This window comes from Rana temporaria, chromosome 1 (assembly GCF_905171775.1).
Source record: "Rana temporaria chromosome 1, aRanTem1.1, whole genome shotgun sequence".
NCBI lineage: Eukaryota > Metazoa > Chordata > Amphibia > Anura > Ranidae > Rana > Rana temporaria.
This window is the reverse complement of record NC_053489.1, coordinates 492,577,147-492,596,077: the sequence shown is the minus strand read 5'-3', so window position 1 is coordinate 492,596,077 and position 18,931 is coordinate 492,577,147. Positions and strand designations below refer to the sequence as shown.

At 43.8% G+C, this 18,931-nt stretch overlaps 1 protein-coding gene across 1 annotated transcript in view; it reads left to right on the top strand.

Moving 5' to 3' along the window:
• Window positions 1-18,931, top strand: part of ANXA5 (annexin A5) — a 66,937-nt gene that overhangs the window by 15,072 nt on the left and 32,934 nt on the right. Inside the window, exons 3-6 of the mRNA XM_040330327.1 lie at window positions 13,595-13,679; window positions 14,031-14,125; window positions 14,488-14,601; window positions 14,975-15,065. Of these exons, the coding sequence (XP_040186261.1) occupies window positions 13,595-13,679; window positions 14,031-14,125; window positions 14,488-14,601; window positions 14,975-15,065 (385 nt within the window). The remainder of the gene's footprint in view (window positions 1-13,594; window positions 13,680-14,030; window positions 14,126-14,487; window positions 14,602-14,974; window positions 15,066-18,931) is intronic.

Genomic DNA, 18,931 nt, shown 5'->3' with positions numbered 1-18,931 from the left:
ATGTATAAACAGCGATCAGTCATTTTCCCAAGTCAGTCCACCCCCCCCTTCAGTTAGAACACACACACACCCAGGGAACATACTTAACCCCTTCCCCGCCCCCTAGTGTTGTAACCCCTTCCCTGCCAGTGGCATTTTTATAGTAATCAATGCATTTTTATAGCACTGATCGCTATAAAAATGCCAATGGTCCCAAAAATGTGTCAAAAGTGTCTGAAGTGTCCGCCATAATGTCGCAGTACCAATAAAAATCACTGATCGCCGCCATTACTAGTAAAAAAAAACATTAATAAAAATGGCATAAAACTATCCCCTATTTTGTAAACGCTATAACTTTTGCACAAACCAATCAATATACGCTTATTGCGATTTTTTTTTTATTTTTTTTTTTACGAAAAATATGTAGAAGAATACGTATCGGCCTAAACTGAGGAAAAAGGGTTTTTCTTATAGATTTTTGGGGGATGTTTATTATAGTAAAAAATACTCTTTTTTTTTTCAAAATTGTCGCTCTATTTTTGTTTATAGCGCAAAAACTAAAAACCGTAGAGGTGATCAAATACCACCAAAAGAAAGCTCTATTTGTCGGAAAAAAAGGACGCCAATTTTGTTTGGGAGATACGTCGCACGACCGCGCAATTGTCAGTTAAAGCAACGCAGTGCCGAATTGCAAAAAGTGGCCTGCTCTTTGACCAGCAATATGGTCCGGGGCTTAAGTGGTTAAAGAGGTATTTAACCCAAAAACAAAAATGTATTATATTACAGCTTACAATTTCTAACGTGATGGCTGTTTGTTTTTTTTTTTTTGTTTTTTTTTCTAGGCTTTCCTTCTCTTATTTTCATCTGGTGATTCACCAGATGAAAATAAGAATCACCAGATGAAAATAAGAGAAGGAAAGCCTAGAAAAAAAAACAAAAAAACAAAAAACAAACAGCCATCACGTTAGAAATTGTAAGCTGTAATATAATACATTTTTGTAAGTCTCTTATTTTTGAAAGAACAAATAGCTAGATTCACGTAGGTTGCCGCAACTTTAAGGCGGCGTAGCATATCGTATTTACGCTACGCCGCCTTAAGTCAGAGAGGCAAGTACTGTATTCTCAAAGTACTTGCCTCCTAACTTACGGCGGCGTAGCGTAAATGCGGTGGGCGCAAGCGCGCCTAATTCAAAATAGGCTGAGGGGGGCGTGTTTTATGTTAATTTCGTTTGACCTGACGTGATTGATGTTTTTTTGGAACGGCGCATGCGCCGTTCGCCTACATTTCCCAGTGTGCATTGCGGCAACGTACGCCGCTCGGGCCTATTGATTTCGACGTGGACGTAAATGACGTAAATCCCTATTCACGGACAACTTGCGCAAACGACGTAAAATTTTCGCATTTCGACGCGGGAACGGCGGCCATACTTAACATTACTATTCTAGCTATTTGATGGAATAACTATAGGCCTGATAATGCGTTACGTAAACGGCGTATCTGTACTGCGGCGGCCAGGCGTACGTTCGTGAATAGGCCTAAGTAGTGATTTACATATTCTACGCCGACCGCAATGGAAGCAGTCAGCCTAAAAATTACACTTTAGGATACGAGGGTGTAAGACACTTACGTCGCTCGTATCTGAGCCTAATTTAAGCGTATCTGGTTACCAGAATACGCTTAAATTAGCGCGGGCGCACATTCAGACTTAGGCTGGCGTATCTACTGATACGCCAGCCTAAGTCTCTCTGAATCTGGCTAAAACTCTCCAGCAGAATGTATGTTACAGAGATGAGAACCATTTAACACTGGCAGGGGTGATTAAAATGATCATCATTTATTTATGTAATGCCTTTATCCCAAAATAGGAAGAAAAAAAACGTTTGCTGTAACTGCTTATAAAGTGTTATCTGGAGTTTAGCTCCAGTTTCTTACCTTATTTAAATCTGCTAGTACATCTAATGCTCCCCCTCTCTCCAGATTAACAATGTTGCTGTCCAGAGGTACCCCTGTGTTCCTTCATCTAGAGTGGGGGGTGCTCTAATACAGAAGGTGTGGTACTGGCCAGATCAACAGGTGAAAACGGGGGGAAAAAAGCCAAAGAAAATTAAACCGATGCAGCCACCACATCTAATTGCTAAGCTGTAATATATTTTCAGTTTTGCGATTAATATTGCTTTAATATCAGATGTGCATTCATTTGAGTCTCAAATGTATCATAATGTGGGGCAACACTTGGCAGAATGTGTGTGTGTTTTATTATTTTTTTATTTTTTTTCTCTTTCCCCCTACTCATAGTATAGATACAATGTTATAGCTTATTTTACCACTCCTGTGTATGCCTATGCTTATGTATTTTTAGTATATGAATTGACTTGCATTCCTATATTATATTTGGCAATATCCTGTGTTTGCTCTTTAAACACATGCTAAAATCTTCATAAGTCCCTTTAACAATTGACATTTTGTTCTATATGACAAGCCAACTATTTGATTCTGTTGGAAAGCTAAAGTCAAGAACACAAGATTTTTGTCTCCGATCTTCAATGAGTAATGCATACCATGAATCCTCTTCATGTCATGCTGTTTGAAATTCCAATATCTGGACATCTCAATTTAGTTTCATGTTTTTTACAGTAAAAGTTTTTTTATTTTTGAAGACAGACAACAAAGACACACACAAATCAACGACAGTACAAGCCACAAGGGCAGCAGAATGATTACACAAATCATAGGAAATCAGCATATACATAGCATATCTATGATGGGATAGTAGGCCGGCCACACAACTCACAGGACAGACTTCATGAATAAAACAAATGCCAGGCTCGGGGCACCAACCGCAGGAGGGAGGTAGAAAAGCAGGGGAGACGACAAGGGCGGGGAGGGAGGAGAAGGAGGGGGGGGGGGAGGAGAGGGGGGGGGGGGAGCAGCGACCCGCGGGACACCTCAGTCAGGGGCCATCACAGGGGGGCTATCAACAGAACAGTTAGGTGAGTCAATCCACTTCGACCAGATTTTTTCAAATTTGGCTGGACAGTTCCTGCTCTCATACGTCAACCTATAGAGTGGGAGAACCCTATTAATCGTAGCCAACCAGGAGGACACTGTGGGGAGCTCAGTGCCCCGCCAGCGCAGCAGGATCTCCCTCCTGGCGTAGAACAAAGCAAAGGTGATACCCAGTTTGGTGTACCTGTCACCCTCAACTTCGCCCAGGTAACTAAGGAGGAACACTTTCGGATCCCTTACGAGCTCCACCCCACAACGGTCCGAGAGGACCTCCGCCACCCCCCCCCAATATGAAGCTAGCTTCGGGCAGGACCATACCATGTGAAGGAACGAGCCCGTATCCCCCAAACACCTGGTGCACCTGGGGCTCCTGGAGGGATAAATCTTGGCCAATCTCTGCGGAGTGTAGTAGGCCCGGTGCAAAAATTTTAATTGTATAAATCGGTCTCTGGAAGCGATCATAGACGGAAGAAAGGAAGAGACACAGTCCTCCCAAATCTCCTCGTCCAGATCCGGGATGTCCGCATTCCATTTGGCCAGGGCCTCTGCAGTGGTTGTGTCGTATGCCACCGTGAAACGTAGGTATAGGGATGAGAGGGGCTTCCCCATGACACCCGAAATCAGGAGGCGCTCAATCGAGTCCGACTCGAGCGCAACCGGTTCCGGGAACTGGGCTGCAAGAGCATGCTTGAGTTGTGCATACCTAAAAGTGAGGGAGGATGGAACCTTGTAGATCCGGCTCAGCTCCTGAAAGGGCATCACCACACCTCCCGGCATAATGTGCCGGAGGGTAAGGACACCCCGCCGAGCCCAGACCACCGGGTCAGGGACCGTGTTCAGGTGGGGGAGGAGGGGGTTACCCCAAAGCGGGGTATGTGGGGAGACGGTGTTGGGCTTCAACATTCGAGCCCTAGAAGTCGCCCATACCCGAATAACAGTTGCCATGGGCCCCGTCACAGAGGGGTGAGCCCTACATCCCCGAAACACCAGGTTAGATAGTGCTGCATAGGAGCCCAGGACAGCCGCTTCCAAGGTGACCGCTGGGTTCTGGCGTGGCTGGGAAAACCACCAACGGACCGTCACCAGGACTGCCGCCCAGTAGTATGCAATAAAGTTGGGGAGGGCCAACCCACCCCCGGACAAGGGAAGGTAGAGGGTACGTTTCGCAACCCGGGGTGGACTACCCGCCCACACAAACGTCATCACTATACTGTCAAGACGTCGGAAGAAGGTTTTCGGGATAGTGACAGGGGTCTGGCGGAAGAAATATAGCAATTTGGGAAGTATCACCATCTTCACAAGGTTCCCCCTTCCCACCGGTGAGAGGGGGAGATTACGCCACGTCGCACAACGCTTGGTCACATGTTCCAACATCGGGAGGATATTTTTCTCCATGTACGACCCCGACTCGAGGCCCACCCTTACCCCCAGATAGGTGAATTCATCCACCCATCGTAGGGAAGTATGTGAGTCAGTGCGAATCAACGAGGGGTGGAGCGGGAGCAACACCGACTTGTCCCAATTGATTCGCACTCCCGAAAAACGCCCGAACGTCTCAAAATGCGCCAGTGCGTTATGCAGGGAGGTAGAAGCATCCGCCAAGTACAGCAGAGCGTCATCGGCGTAGAGTGACAGTTTCTCCTCCAGGGGGCCCACCCTGACCCCTCGAACCCCCGGGTCTAGCCGGATGTGTGCGGCCAGGGGCTCCAAAGCCAGGGCAAATAATGCCGGTGACAGCGGGCAGCCCTGCCTGGTTCCCCGCTCCAAGGAGAAGGAGGGGGACAGGGTCCCGTTGGTGCGAATACGCGCCGTGGGGTGAGCATACAACATTTGTATCCAGGACAGGAAACGGGGGCCAAAACCGAACCTCGACAAAACCGCCCAGAGGTAGCCCCACTCGACCGAGTCGAAAGCCTTCTCGGCGTCGAGTGAGGCCACCACCCCGGGATCGCCCGGGCCCGCCAGCGCCAGGTGGGTATGTAAGCGACGGAGATTGATATCAGTGCCACGGCCAGGCATGAAGCCCGTCTGGTCCGGGTGGACCAAGGCCGTAATAACGGTGTTGAGTCTATTCGCAAGGACCTTCGCGAAGAGCTTTGTGTCAACATTGAGGAGAGAGATAGGGCGGTACGAGGAGCACTGGGTAGGGTCCTTGCCGGCCTTAGGTATTACCACGATTACTGCCTCGCACATCGAGTCCGGGAGTGCTCCCGCCTCTGAGGCCGACGAAAAAAGCGACTTTAGTTTAGGGGCCAGATCTTCCTCATAAGCCTTATAAAATTCGACCGGGAACCCATCCGGTCCCGGCGTCTTGCCCCCTTGCATCATCTTTAGAGCCGCCTGTATCTCCTCGAGCTTAAACGGGGCATCTAGTTTACGCACAGAAGAGGGAGTGAGAACAGGGACATCCACCTCCTCCAGGTAGCTCAACAGGTCGGGCAAATCGTACGCCACCCTGGAGCTATACAGGCGTTGGTAGTAGTCAGCAAAACATTTGTTAATCTCCCGTGGAGTGGAGTGGAGGGTCCCCTCCCCGTCCCTGACCTGAGCTATGGCGGACCCACCCGACTGCTCTCTAGAGAGCCAGGCCAAAAGCCTCCCCGTCCGCTCCCCCTGTTCAAAAATGCGTTGGGATTGGTGAAGCAGCTTTTTCTGTGTCAGGGCCGTCCGTAAAAGAACAGCCTGTCGCGTCAGGGACTGGAGGTGGGAATAGTGATGGGGTTCCCGGGTGCGAACGTATAGAGCCTCCTGTCTAACCGCCTCCCCCTCTACATCAGTGAGCTCAGCCCTGCGTTCCCTCCGGACCCCCGCAATGATTGACTGGTAATGGCCCCGGGAGGAGGCCTTAAAGGCATCCCACACCGTGGTCTCCGCGGCCGTACCTGGGTTGTCCACCCAATAGGCCCGGAGAGTGTCGTGGAACCTGGGCTCCACCTCCGGGTCGGAGACCCGGAACCTGGAAAGTCTCCAGAGGGGGTCAGTGGTCAGAGTCAGTGAGAGAAGCAGGGGGGCGTGGTCCGAGATCCCGCGAGGGAGGATGGTTATGTCACGTACCCTGGGCAATACCGGCGCCCCAACATATGCTAAGTCGATTCGAGAGAAGGATTTATGGGTGGCCGAGTGGCAGGTGAAGGCCCGAGAATCCGGGTTCCTCCATCGCCAGACGTCTGTAAGCCCATACGTGTCCGCCCATTCTGCCAAACCCTGGCGAGTAGTACCCGATGGGGTGAACCTGTCCATACCAGAGTCCGGGACCAGGTTGAAATCGCCCATCAGGACCACATTGTCACAGGGAAACTGCGCCAACTTGGCCGCAAGTGTTCCCAGGACTCCCAGGGAGGCAGGAGGGGGCAAATACAAACCCACTAGAACCCACGGGAGATTGTAAATCAGAGCGTGAACCAGCACAAACCTGCCATCCGGGTCTAGAACCAGATCGAGGAGTTTAAAAGGGAGTGACTTGAGTACCAGGACACTAACCCCCCTGGCATAGGTAGAATACGTTGAATGATAATGGTGGCCCACCCAAGGCTTTTTAAGACTAAGGGTCTTGCTACCCACCAGATGCGTCTCCTGCAACACACACACGTGAGGGCTGTGCTTTTTAATGAATTGAAAGACGAGAGACCGCTTGATCGGGGAGTTAAGGCCCTGTGCGTTCCAGGAGAGGACATCAAGAGTAGCCATAACAATCCCCCAAGAAGATCATAAAAGGAGCGAGCAAACATGAGCGGCCCGGATCGTTCACCCCAGCCAGAGTCTGGCCCGAGGAAGGGTCCAGGTCCACCATCCCAGCAATCACTGTATAAAAAGGTTGTCGTACTGTCATAGAACACATAACAATCAAACATAACAGGGCGCCAACCGGATCTCAGAGCGGGAGCTCAGCAGTTACACGTCTGCTCCCAGCGCCATCTTGGACACGCCCCCAATTAGTTTCATGTTTAATAATTTCTACTAAATCATTTGTTTATACATACTTCTCAACTCTCAATTGTATTTTTTGTTTGTATGTTATATAAATTAACAAAGTTTTTAGCTTTTCATAAGATTTTAGTCAAACTGACATGCCCAGTTCCTTTTAAAACCTATCTGACAGATACGGGTGTATTTTATAAAATTAGAATGTCGTCAAAAAGTGAACTTGTATCAGTAATTCAATTAAAAAAGTGAAACTTATATTTTATATAGATGCGTTGGACACAAAATTATATGTTTTGAGTATCTCCGAAAATTACATAAGACTAATAAAAGGATTTTTAATATAGAAATGTTGGCTTACAGAAAAGTATGTCCTTGTACAGTATAGTACGCACTCAATACTTGGTTGGGGCTTTGCATGAATTGGTGCATCAATGCGGCGTGGCATTGAGGCAATCGGCCTGTGGCACTGGCTGAGGTGTTATGGAAGCCTAGGTTGCTTTGATAGTGGCATTCAGCTTGTCTGTATTGTTGGGTCTGGTGTCTCTCATCTTCCTCTTGACAATACCCCACAGATTCTCTATCGGGTTTATTTCAGGCGAGTTTGCTAGTCAATCAAGCACAGTGATACCATGGTCATTAACCACTTGCTTACTGGGCACATATACCCCCCTCCTGCCCAGGTAAAATTTGAGCTTCCGGCACTGCGTCGCTTTAACTGACAATTGCGCGGTCGTGCGATGTGGTTTCCAAACAAAATTGACGTCCTTTTTTCCCCACAAGTAGAGCTTTCTTTTAGTAGTATTTGATCACCTCTGCGGTTTTTATTTTTTGCGTTATAAACAAAAAAAAGCATCAATTGTGAAAAAAAACCTATTTTTTACTTGTTGCTATAATAAATAGTCCAATTTTTTTAAATGTTTTTTTTTTTTCTCAGTCTAGGCCGATACGTATTCTTCTACATATTTTTGGTAAAAAAAAAAAATCGCAAAAAGCAAATGGTTTGCGCAAAAGTTATAGCGCCTACAAAATGGGGGACAGAATTATTAATTTTTTATTTTTTTTAGTAGTAATGGCGGCGATCTGCGTTTTTTTTTTTTTTATCGGCACTGCGACATTATGGCGGACACTTTTGACACATTTTTGGCACCGTTCAAATTTATACTGCAATCAGTGCTATAAATATGCACTGATTACTGTATAAATGTGACTGGCATTGAAGGGGTTAACACTAGGGGGTGAGGAAGGGGTTAAATGTGTGCCCTGCATAGTGTTTCTAACTTTGGGGGAAGGGGACTGACTGGGGGAGGTGACCGATCTGTGTCCCTATGTACAAGGGACACAGATCGGTCTCCTCTCTCCCGGACAGGATGTGGATCTGTGTGTGTTTACACACACAGATCCACGCCCTTGTCTCTGTAACTGCCGATCGCGTGTGCCTGGTGGACATCGTGGCTGCCAGGCACACGCTTAGGCATCTCAGTGATGCGGCAGGCTCGCGCGCCCCCCAGTGGCCGGAGGCCGTATATAGACGGCCTCCCGGAAATTAAGATCCACACTGCGGCCGTATAAAGTCGTACGGCCATCAGGAAGTGGTTAAACCAGGTATTATTTAAGGAAGCAAGCCAACTGTATAGTCGATGACTAGAACCTAATGCTACATCCTTAAATAGAGAAATAAAAACAAAGAAGATGCCCCCTGGGACTTTAAAGGCATAGGTTGAAAACCAGAAAGATGCTTTGAGAAGTATAATAAAAAGTAAAATTTGTATTGATAAAAACCGTCTGACCATAGACGAGAATATCACATTTACTATACACGCATGGTAATCATCATATATGGATAATATACAGCTGAATTCTATGACGCATGGTTAATCTCCAAGTAAGAGGCCATACATGCAAAGGAAAATCCCAACATGTTTTGGAATATATATATTTCCTTCTTCAGGCAACGGTCAGAAAAAGCTGCGACTTCTGGTAATACAATGACAGAAAAATACTCACATGGTGGCTACTATTGGTAGATATAAAAACACCACGTGGATCATGAGGTTCAAACGCTCTACATTGTCCCGTTAACACTACTGTAGCTGTGCAGGCGCTCACAAGGATCATTTGAGGACAGCCCTGGCATAAAATGTTTTGTTTTGGCAAAAAGACAAACGACTCCCTGGATAATTTACTGGCAAACGAGCACCAACAAAACCTAATGATAACATTGATTATTTGCATGCAATGAATACATGAATAAGGTAAAGCTGCCATAATGCTGAAATTCTCAGCAGCAGTGAACTAGGGTAAGTATAATAAAGGATATTCCAGAAGGCAGAGCTGCTAGCCAAAGATGTTAATAAATGGTAATGATGGTAACCAAATGCAATGACACTTGCAGTACAGCATTAACCACTTCAGGACTGCCCCGTGCCGATATAGGATATCTTTGTTATGGCAGCCGCGAGATCACTTTTATCGGCAGCAGTCCTGTCATGCGCTTTTTTTTTTTGTTTTGTTTACATTCCTTGTAATAATAGAAGTTAAACCTATTTTTTTTTTGTAAAACAGTGTAAAAAATTTAAAGGTAAAATACATAAAGGGGACATTTTTTTTTGCTATCTGCAGGTAAAATAGTACACTGCGATTTACCTGCAGTTATGTGCAGATGGCTGCAATAAATCGTTCCTGGACGCAGTCAAATTTTATTTTTTCTAACCGCTCTAAACCCCATGTAACGAAACCGTTGCTAAACGCAGTGTGTGAATGGGGACATAGGAAAGCATTGTCTGAGTTTAGCTGCGGTAGATAACTTGATCTATCTGCCCGTGTGAAAGGGGCCTAAGTGGTTAAAAATGTATGTCCTGTCATCAAGGGAGACACTCACAGGTTCCAGGTTGTCTGTCTGCAGTCTGAAACAGACTTCTTTATATGTGTGTAGCAAGGTGTATGGGATGCACCTATGTGATTGGTATAACCAATCTGGGAACATGAGGATGTCATGGGAGCCCATCTGCAGTGATGGCATCACCATATCACCTGTTTCTAAAGTGTGCTTAGGAGCTCTTCAATTAGACAGACAGCCACTCATAAAGATCATTTGTCTGGAGACGACCCTGGCACACCATACATAATTTTAAATGGTGTATTGTTTGGCAAAAGACAAACGGAGGCTTGAAACAACTCTTTGGATAATTTACTTACAAGCAAGCGGCAGCAAAACAGAATGGTAACATGGATTATATGCAGGGCTCAAGTCCTGCGGGAACGTGTGGGAACGGAGTTCCTGCATTTTTTTCACAGCAGGAACTCCGTTCCCTTTGCAGGACTAGAGCAGCCGAGCCGCCCGATCCAATCCTTCACTAGCTCGAGTCACTGTCAGGGGCAGGCGAACATTAGTAATCCTTTGTTACTGGCCGCCTCCTGTATATGGATTCATCAGGTAGTGTGCGGGTATTCCGTCACTTCCTCGATGCCACAATGTCTCCTGGGAGCTTGCGGCATCGAGGAAGTGACGGAATACTCGCACACTACCCAATGAATCCATATACAGGAAGTGGCCAGTACATAAAGGATTACTAAGGTACAGTGGATCGGAAAAAAAAACATGCGGTTTAGTAATTATGCATATGAGCGTATCATTTTTTTATTTTTGGTGGGGGAGTGGATCTTGGGTGGGAGTTCCCACACTTTTTTTCCCCAGGACTTGACCCCTGATTATATGCATGCAATAGATACACAAATAAAGTGGAGCTGCCATAATTCTGGAGTTCTCAGCATCACTGAACAGTTGCATTCAATATGGCCAAGTATAACAGAGAAAAAAAGGCGGCTAGCCGAAGATGTTAAAAGATGGTAATGGTAGTAACCAAATGCAGTGACACTTACTTGCAGCACAGCATTAAAATGTATGTCCTGTCATCAAGGGAGACCTTCACAAGTTTCAGGTTATCTGTTTGCAGTCTGACACTGACTACTTTTTATATGTGTGTAGCAAGGTGTATGAGATGCATTCATATGATTGGTATAACCAATCTGAAGACTATAGAGATATTACGTGAACAGGAGACCATTTAGTGATGCTATCACCTGTATCAAAGGTGTGCACTGGAGCTTGTGAATCGGAAGACCCCCCCCCAGCACAAACGGGCGCTGACAAGCTAGGTGGGCGGCACGTCAGGGTCAGATGACATCAAGACTATGGTGCACATGCGTGGACCGCCAATATTGACGGGCCGCATAAGGCAATTGACTGAGCCCAAAGGATGCCCCAGAAAGAAACCTACGCTTGCCGGGGAGCGCCGGCCAGCGCAGCAGCAGTGAAGTGGACAATTAAAATATGCAAAGGGGCACATTAAACCAGGTATTGGTACTTTTGGCAGTGGGGGCAGGTGCTAAGTCCCGCTAAAAAATAAAATCGGCATAGCCATAAAGCTAGTCGGCAGAGGGAAGCATTAGGTGCTCTATAATTTCCTGGTAGAGGGCTGCACTGACTTGATAAGCCACAATGGACCAACACCAGCAGATGACTTGGCTCCCCAAATCATTACTGACTGTAGACACTTTACACTGGACCTCATGCAACTTGAATTCTGTGCGCCTCCACTCTTCCTCCAAACTCTGACCTTGATTTCAAAATAAAATGCAAAATGTTTGACAGTCCGTGATGATTTTGGGAGAAATGTCATCTGTTGGTCCCCTTTGTTTTATTTAGTCCAAAGTCAGCACAGCCTTCTACCAGGAAATTCTATAGCACTTCATGCTTCCCTCTGCTGACCAGCTTTTATGGAAATGCTGATTTCATTTTCCAGCACGACTTGGCACCTACCCACACTGCCAAAAGTACCAATACCTGGTTTAATGATCATGGTATCACTTGTGCTTGATTGTCCAGCAAACTCGCCTGACCTAAACCCGATAGATAATCTGTGGGGTATTGTCAAGAAGATAGTAGATACCAGACCCAACAATGCAGACGATCTGAAGGCTGCTATCAAATTAACCTGGGCTTCCATAGCACCTCAGCAGTGCCACAGGATGATCGCCTCCAAGACACGCTGCATTGAATTTTGGGTTTTCACTAGCTGTAAGTCATAACGGGTGGGGTGCCGCCCATTATTTTCAGAAGGCTCAATCTGTGATGGCACACTCTATGAAAGATTTTCCTGAAATGTAACTTAAAAAAAAAAATCGACAACTATTTTTTTTTTTTTTTTTTTTTTAAATATGAATGATTCCAGGAAAAGCATACAAGAAATACATCAAACTGTTTAAAGTCCAACCGTCTTGATAAATCCCATTGTTGCCTTTAAGTGTTTACTAAGTCACTCTGACATTTTCTTAGAAATAAATTAAGTTGAAATTAAAGCTACATTCCAGGAACAAAAAAAATCAGACATTCAGACAAACCTGACATCTATAAGTAACATTTCTTATTTGCCATATTTGTAATTCTGACCAGCCACTTAAGTGACAGAGGGAAGGAACATGAGGTTGACATGAGGGAAGAGACCACCCACCCCATGTGGATTTAAGTTCCTCTTTAAGCCCCTTTTCACATGGACGTCATCCATTTAATCACATTTTTTCAAAGAAATAAAAAGATTTTGATGACACACTTTTACTTCCGTTCTGGATGTTGGGTGTTTCATTTCCAAAAAAAACAGACCTGAACATACACAGATGTAGGTGGATTTAAACAGTTTTACATTTATATCCGCCCATCAATAGGCTTACATTGTGGCCTTGCTATCATAAGGACAGTACCTCCTGCTGTCTTGAAATCCTAAACCGTGTTGTCCAGACATAAACTCTATTTAAAAAACTAAAATAAAAATAATTTGACTGTGCAGCATTCAGCTTTAGCATTACAGTGTTCAGGCTTAGTGCTATGTCTCAGAGGAAAGGCGCCCTATGAATTATTGAACATGTACTCTGTTAATTTCCTACAAGTCCCTGAAGACAATTCATTATTCTTGTTTTGGAATTTTTTTTTATGATAATGGTTACATTAGATTTGTGTGCTCCTAAAGAGATTTTTTTGTGGTTAAACCTGAAAGAACACTGTAATGTTTGTTTCCTACAAAGCTAATAGTGGGTGTAAACATTAGAAGAGCATTTATTCATACTTCTAAGTGTAATTTTTCTGTCCCACCCACGTAAATGATCTTGCAAAGTAGATTGCAAAATCCTATGTCAAGTTTTGAGCTTCTTCCGTCAGTTAAACAGGATACTAAATATGTAATGATGCAATAAATGGCTAAGAATCTGTAAGCCTGAGGCATAATATGCTGTCTTCCCTGCCAATATCATTATCATAATTGAAAGTTGGAAAGCATGTAAACAGTCTGTAGGCTGTACGTTGTACTTCTCCATAAAAAAAAAAAGGTTTTAGTATACATCACTTTTGGTGCATTTTTATAACAGGTTGTAAGCTCCTGGTGAGTAGGACCATCATTCAGCACAATTGGCAATGATTTTCTGTAATTAAGTGTGTGTGTCAACGTAATTCAAGTACTTGCATATCCAAAAGTATCATGCTGCCTTTCCAAGTATCTCCCAGATTTGTTCACTGTAATGCTAAACTCGGGTGCTGCACAAATAATGTTTAAAGGATACTTCCACTTATTTACTGCGATATAATGGATATAAAGTATATGGAAGGTTTCAAACAAAACTTTTGTATTATTTTAGACTAACAGAGGAACCATCAAGGCTTTCCCTGGCTTCAAAGCGAATGATGATGCAGAAGCTCTCCGCAAAGCAATGAAGGGTTTAGGTATGTTTTTATATGTGTGTGAATATAGCCAATGCAGTAAATTTGCTTCTTATGAGCACTACTTCCCAAAATGGTTAATTTAAATTTTGGTTGAGGTGTGAATGGATGCAGAGTGAGGGAAATCTATACCTGGCTTTGGTTCCCCACGCTTTAAACCCAATTTAGTGAAATTATTTTGGTGATCAAAAAATAAACTTTAAAGTGTTTTTTTTTTTTTTTTTGCCACTACATATGGCATTATTAGGGCACTGTTTGGGCCCCCGACACCACAAATTATGCCCCTCTGTTGTAGAATGTCATAATAAAGAATATTTGGTTCACTGTGGCTTCTCTTTGAACATTACATTTCAGGTACTGATGAAGACCCTATTATGAAGATTCTTACATCCAGAAGCAATGCTCAGCGACAGCAAATTGATGTGGCATTTAAGACCTTATTTGGCAGGGTAGGTCTGTAAGTAGTTTTTGTACAAGATGGCCAAATTTAGTTCAGCAATGAGCCAAGTCATTGTATTCCCTGAATCGCTAGAAAAAGAAGAAAAACTTTCCTCTGCCACATATTTCTGTTTCATCTAATTAAATTAATAATTAAATATTATAGCCATTTAATTTTAAAATAAATTCTTTTTTTTTATTTATTTTTGCTCTATGATATAAAAAAAAAAGTTTTTTTTTTTTTTTTTTTACGTGGTTTCAGTTTTAGTCATTTCTACACACATCGCACATTATCAATGCTAAAGCAATTCTATGAAGCATTTGAAATATTTTTTTTTTTTTTTTTTTGTGTGTGTGTGTGTGTGTGTTATAGGATCTTGTTGATGATTTGAAGTCTGAACTTACGGGTAAACTCGAGAAGGTGGTTGTGGCACTAATGACCCCAGCAAATATGTATGATGCTCAGCAACTTAGATATGCAACAAAGGTATGTGTTTTTCTTTTTTGCATGCAGGAAAATTAATTATTCATGTATGTTGAAAAACACTCAGTAGCAATTGCAGAACGTTTTCAAGTATGAAACTGTCAATTTAATCCAATCACAGAATACGTGGCAACATATCAATCTTCATTTATGCTGCATTTTGTTTACTTTAAGGACATAATTGATTTTTGCTCAATACATGCTGCTTTGTGATTGTTCTTAGGGTAAAAGGGCAAAGAATGTTTTTTTTTCTGATCAGCATAAGACAAAAAATGTATTACAAAAAAATGTATGCTGAAAGGATTAAACACTGCTTTTGTGACGAGTCGCATGTCCTTGAGATCTATGTACATGGCAATATGTGCTTGTTTTCCAGGGTGCTGGCACTACAGAAAATGTCCTTGCCGAAATTCTTGCTTCTAGATCTACACCTGAAATCCATCACATTAATAAGGTCTACAAAGAAGGTATACATAGAAGGAATAAACTGTGCTGATGTTTTCTACTTGTGAAGAAAAGTTGTTGAATACATTTTCAGAATACAGTCTTGGTAAATTAAGTAACCGTATCCTGAAAGTTTAACAAACCAAATTTAAAATATAAGGTTGAGGGAAGAATTTTAGCAAAACCCATGTTCATGTTTGATGTAGCAGGGCAAGGTTTAGTATCTTCTTAGGCCTTGTACACACCAGCGGATCCGTCCGCTGAAAACGGTCCGCTGCCGGATTTCTGTCTGATGGTTGTACACACCATCAGACAGAAATCCGCGCGGACACGATACGCGGGTGACGTGGCCGCGCCAATGACGTGGCGTCGTGCGCGGCCCTGGAAGGTCAATGCTTCCACGCATGCGTTGAATCACTTCGACGCATGCGAGGGCTTTCGGACGATCGTACATGTCCGGTGAGTCTGTACAGACGACCGAACATGTCCGACGGACAGGCTTCCAGCGGACATGTTTCTTAGCATGCTAAGAAACATTTGTCCGCTGGAAACTGTCCGATCCGCCGGACAATTGTCCCGTCGGCCGTACACACGACCGAACATGTCTGCTGAAACTGGTCCGTCGGACAAGTTTCAGCGGACATGTTCGGTCGTGTGTACGGGGCCTTAAAGGCTGAATTCATTCTTTTACAGGGTGTTACCAAGTGCATTGCATTAAGGCAGCCCATTAATTTTGATTGGTCTGTCATTGCACGGCAACATAGGTTTCACATTTGTGTGTTGTCATGTGTTAAAATGAAGGTTCAATGTGATGTGTTTTGTTTTGGAGTCATTTAAAGAGATGCCTAAAAGAGTGGTCAGACTCAATTTTTGTATCCAGACCAATTTTTCTTTTACCACAGTTCTATTAAGTCAGCACATTGGAACTTATACCAATTGTCCATAACAATGCGACCACTGACAGGTAAAATAACATTAATTATGTCATTACAATGGCACCTGAAAGTGGTTGAATATATAAGGCAGCAAGCGAACATGATGTCCGTAAATTTAATGTGTTGAAAGCAGAAAAAATGGACAAGCATAAGGATTTCAACTGAAAAAAGCAATCAGCGCCAAACTATTAATCTAACTATAAATGTGAATATAAAAATATCTCCACAGCTGCTGTAACACTCCCAGTGAATCGCCACACTTAATAGAGACAATAACTTCCTAATAGTGCAGCGCTGTGTGTCATTGTATTCTTATATAAAATAAACAGTTCATTTACAGTGATAATTATCACACTGCAACAAGTTCTTGTGTAACAATTCATGAAAAACACTCTTGAATGAACTCAAATCGCTGTGAAAGAACTCCTGTCTTTGGTAAAGAAATGGTTCTCATATAAATATACCAACGGAGAACACTATGGTATCTGTGTTTGTTTGTTACATGTTACTAAACCATATTGAGTGAAGCGGAGCTGAGCCTTAAAGGGGCTGTAAAGGTTAGTTTTTTATTTTCTAAATAGGTTCCTTTTAAGCTACTGCATTGTTGGTTCACTTACCTTTTCCTTCGATTTCCCTTCTAAATATTTTTTTTCTTTGTCTGAATTCCTCACTTCCTGTTTCTCCTCAGTAAGCTTGCCCCCATCATCCGAGCCGTTCTGGCTGGGGTTTAGTCAGCATGCTCGCCCCCTCCCTTGGGACTACATCCCTGCTTGGAGATGCTGTGAACATAGTAGGAGGGTATTCCCTGGATGTGGTTCGAGTGAGGTTACCAGCGTGAACGTGCAGTCTGGGAACTATAGGATTTTCCACCAATAAGCTGTGAAAGAGAAAGAACCAAGGAGGAATTGAAAGAGTGATAATTTTATGAGTTTTAACTCATCCTTGAGGTGAGAAGGCACTTTAGCCGGTGATGGTGTGCACAGATTATTGAACCTAGAGAGGCGGATCTGCACAGCAGTGATTTTTTTTGAAGCACTGTTATTTGAGAACTGTTTCTTTACCAAAGATGGGAGTTCTTTCACAGCGATTTGAGTTTATTTAAGAGTGTTCTTGTCCATGAATAGTTACACAAGAACTTGTTGCACTGTGATAATTATCACTGTAATTAAGGACTGTATATTAACTGTTAATTTTATATAAGGGTATAATGATACACAGCACTGCACTATTAGGAAAGCATAAGGATTTGATTGACTTTAATATGGACCAAATTGCAATGGCTAGACAACTACGTCAGGGCATTTTCAAAACTGCAGGTCTTGTGTGATGTTCCCCAGTTGCAGTAGTCAGAACCTATTAAAAGTGGTCCAAGGAAGGAAAACCAGAAACGGGGTCATGGGTAGCCAAGGCTCATTGATGCATGTGGGGAGCAAAGGCTGTCCCATGTAGGGCAATCCAATAGAAGAGCTACTGTAGCTGAAATTGCTGAAAAATCTAATGCTGCTTTCAATAGAAAGGTGTCAGAGCACAGAGGGCATTGCAGTTTGTGTATGGGTCTATATAGCCACAGGCTGGTTTCAGGTACCCATGCTGACCTGTGTACACAGCAAAAAGTGCCTACAATGGGCATTTGAGCTTTAGAACTGGACCACAGGGCAATGGAAGAAGGTGGCCTGGTATGATGAAGTCAAGAATAGTTTGAGGAACTCAAAAATGAGTTTGAGGCATTGGCTTGGTCCCCAATTCTCCAGATCTCAATCAAATCACGCATCTGTGGGATGTTCTGGAAAAACCAAGCCCAATCCATTGAGGCCCTACCTAGCAACTTACATGATTTAAAAGATCTGCTCCTGCCAGTTTGCAGTCAGTTACCACAGCGTGCCTTCAGAGGTTTTGTGGAGTCAAGGCCTTGACAGGTTATGTGGTGGTCATAATGTTATGGCTGATCGGTTTATATTCCTCAAAAAAAAAAAAAAGCTTTTGTAATCAGTTTTTTTATTGGCAAATACTGTTTTCTGGTCTGGTTGTTTACTCCTTATAATTTTGTTATTATATTTAAAGATCATTCACCCGAGCAGCCACGCTGAACATTGCACTGTTCTTGCATTATTTTTTTTTATTTTTTTTAGAACTTTATTGAAATGTCATAAGTGACTTTTCATTAAGTTGTATTCACACAATGGTGTTGAGATGCAGTGGTTTCTGCCACAGCCTGCTGCACTTGAAAAAGCATGCAGTGCACACCTCTGCAATGCAGTGGTGTAAACTGGCTTCACATGAAACAAGGCAACTTACCTTGTCTGCGTTGGGTCTGCATCGGGATGCCGCTCAGAATATCCCAACTGAAATTGTGTGAATAGGCCCTAACTGAGCATGTTTTGTTTGTGTGTGTGTGTGTGTGTGTGTGTTTGCATATACTTCAAAACAAAGCCACAAGGGTTTATTAGGTAACTTATCAATGGAAACTTATCATTTAAATTATATTTTATGAAAAATACAAACCTCAAAATATAATTTAAATGTTTAAATATACTTAAAGCAGATGTCCGCTGAAAAAAATATATTAAAAGCCAGCAGCTACAAATACTGCAGCTGCTGACTTTTAATATTAGGACACTTACCTGTCCTGGAGTCCAGCGCCGTCCGCAGCAGAGGACGAGCGATCGCTCGTCACTCTGCTGCCCCCCCCCGCCATCCTCGGTGAGGGAACCAGGAAGTGAAGCGTTCCGGCTTCACTGCACGGTTCCCAACGGCGCATTCGCGAGTCGCGCTAGGGCTGCCGATTGGCTCCCGCTGTGTTCTGGGAGCCGAGTGTTCCCAGAACACAACGGGGGGGGGGGGGAGTGACGTCATGCCCGCAATTTACCAGAGACTGTGTCTTTAGACAGGTATCTGCACCCCCCTCCCCCCTGAAAGGTGTCAAATGTGACACCGGAGGGGGGGAGGGTTCCGAT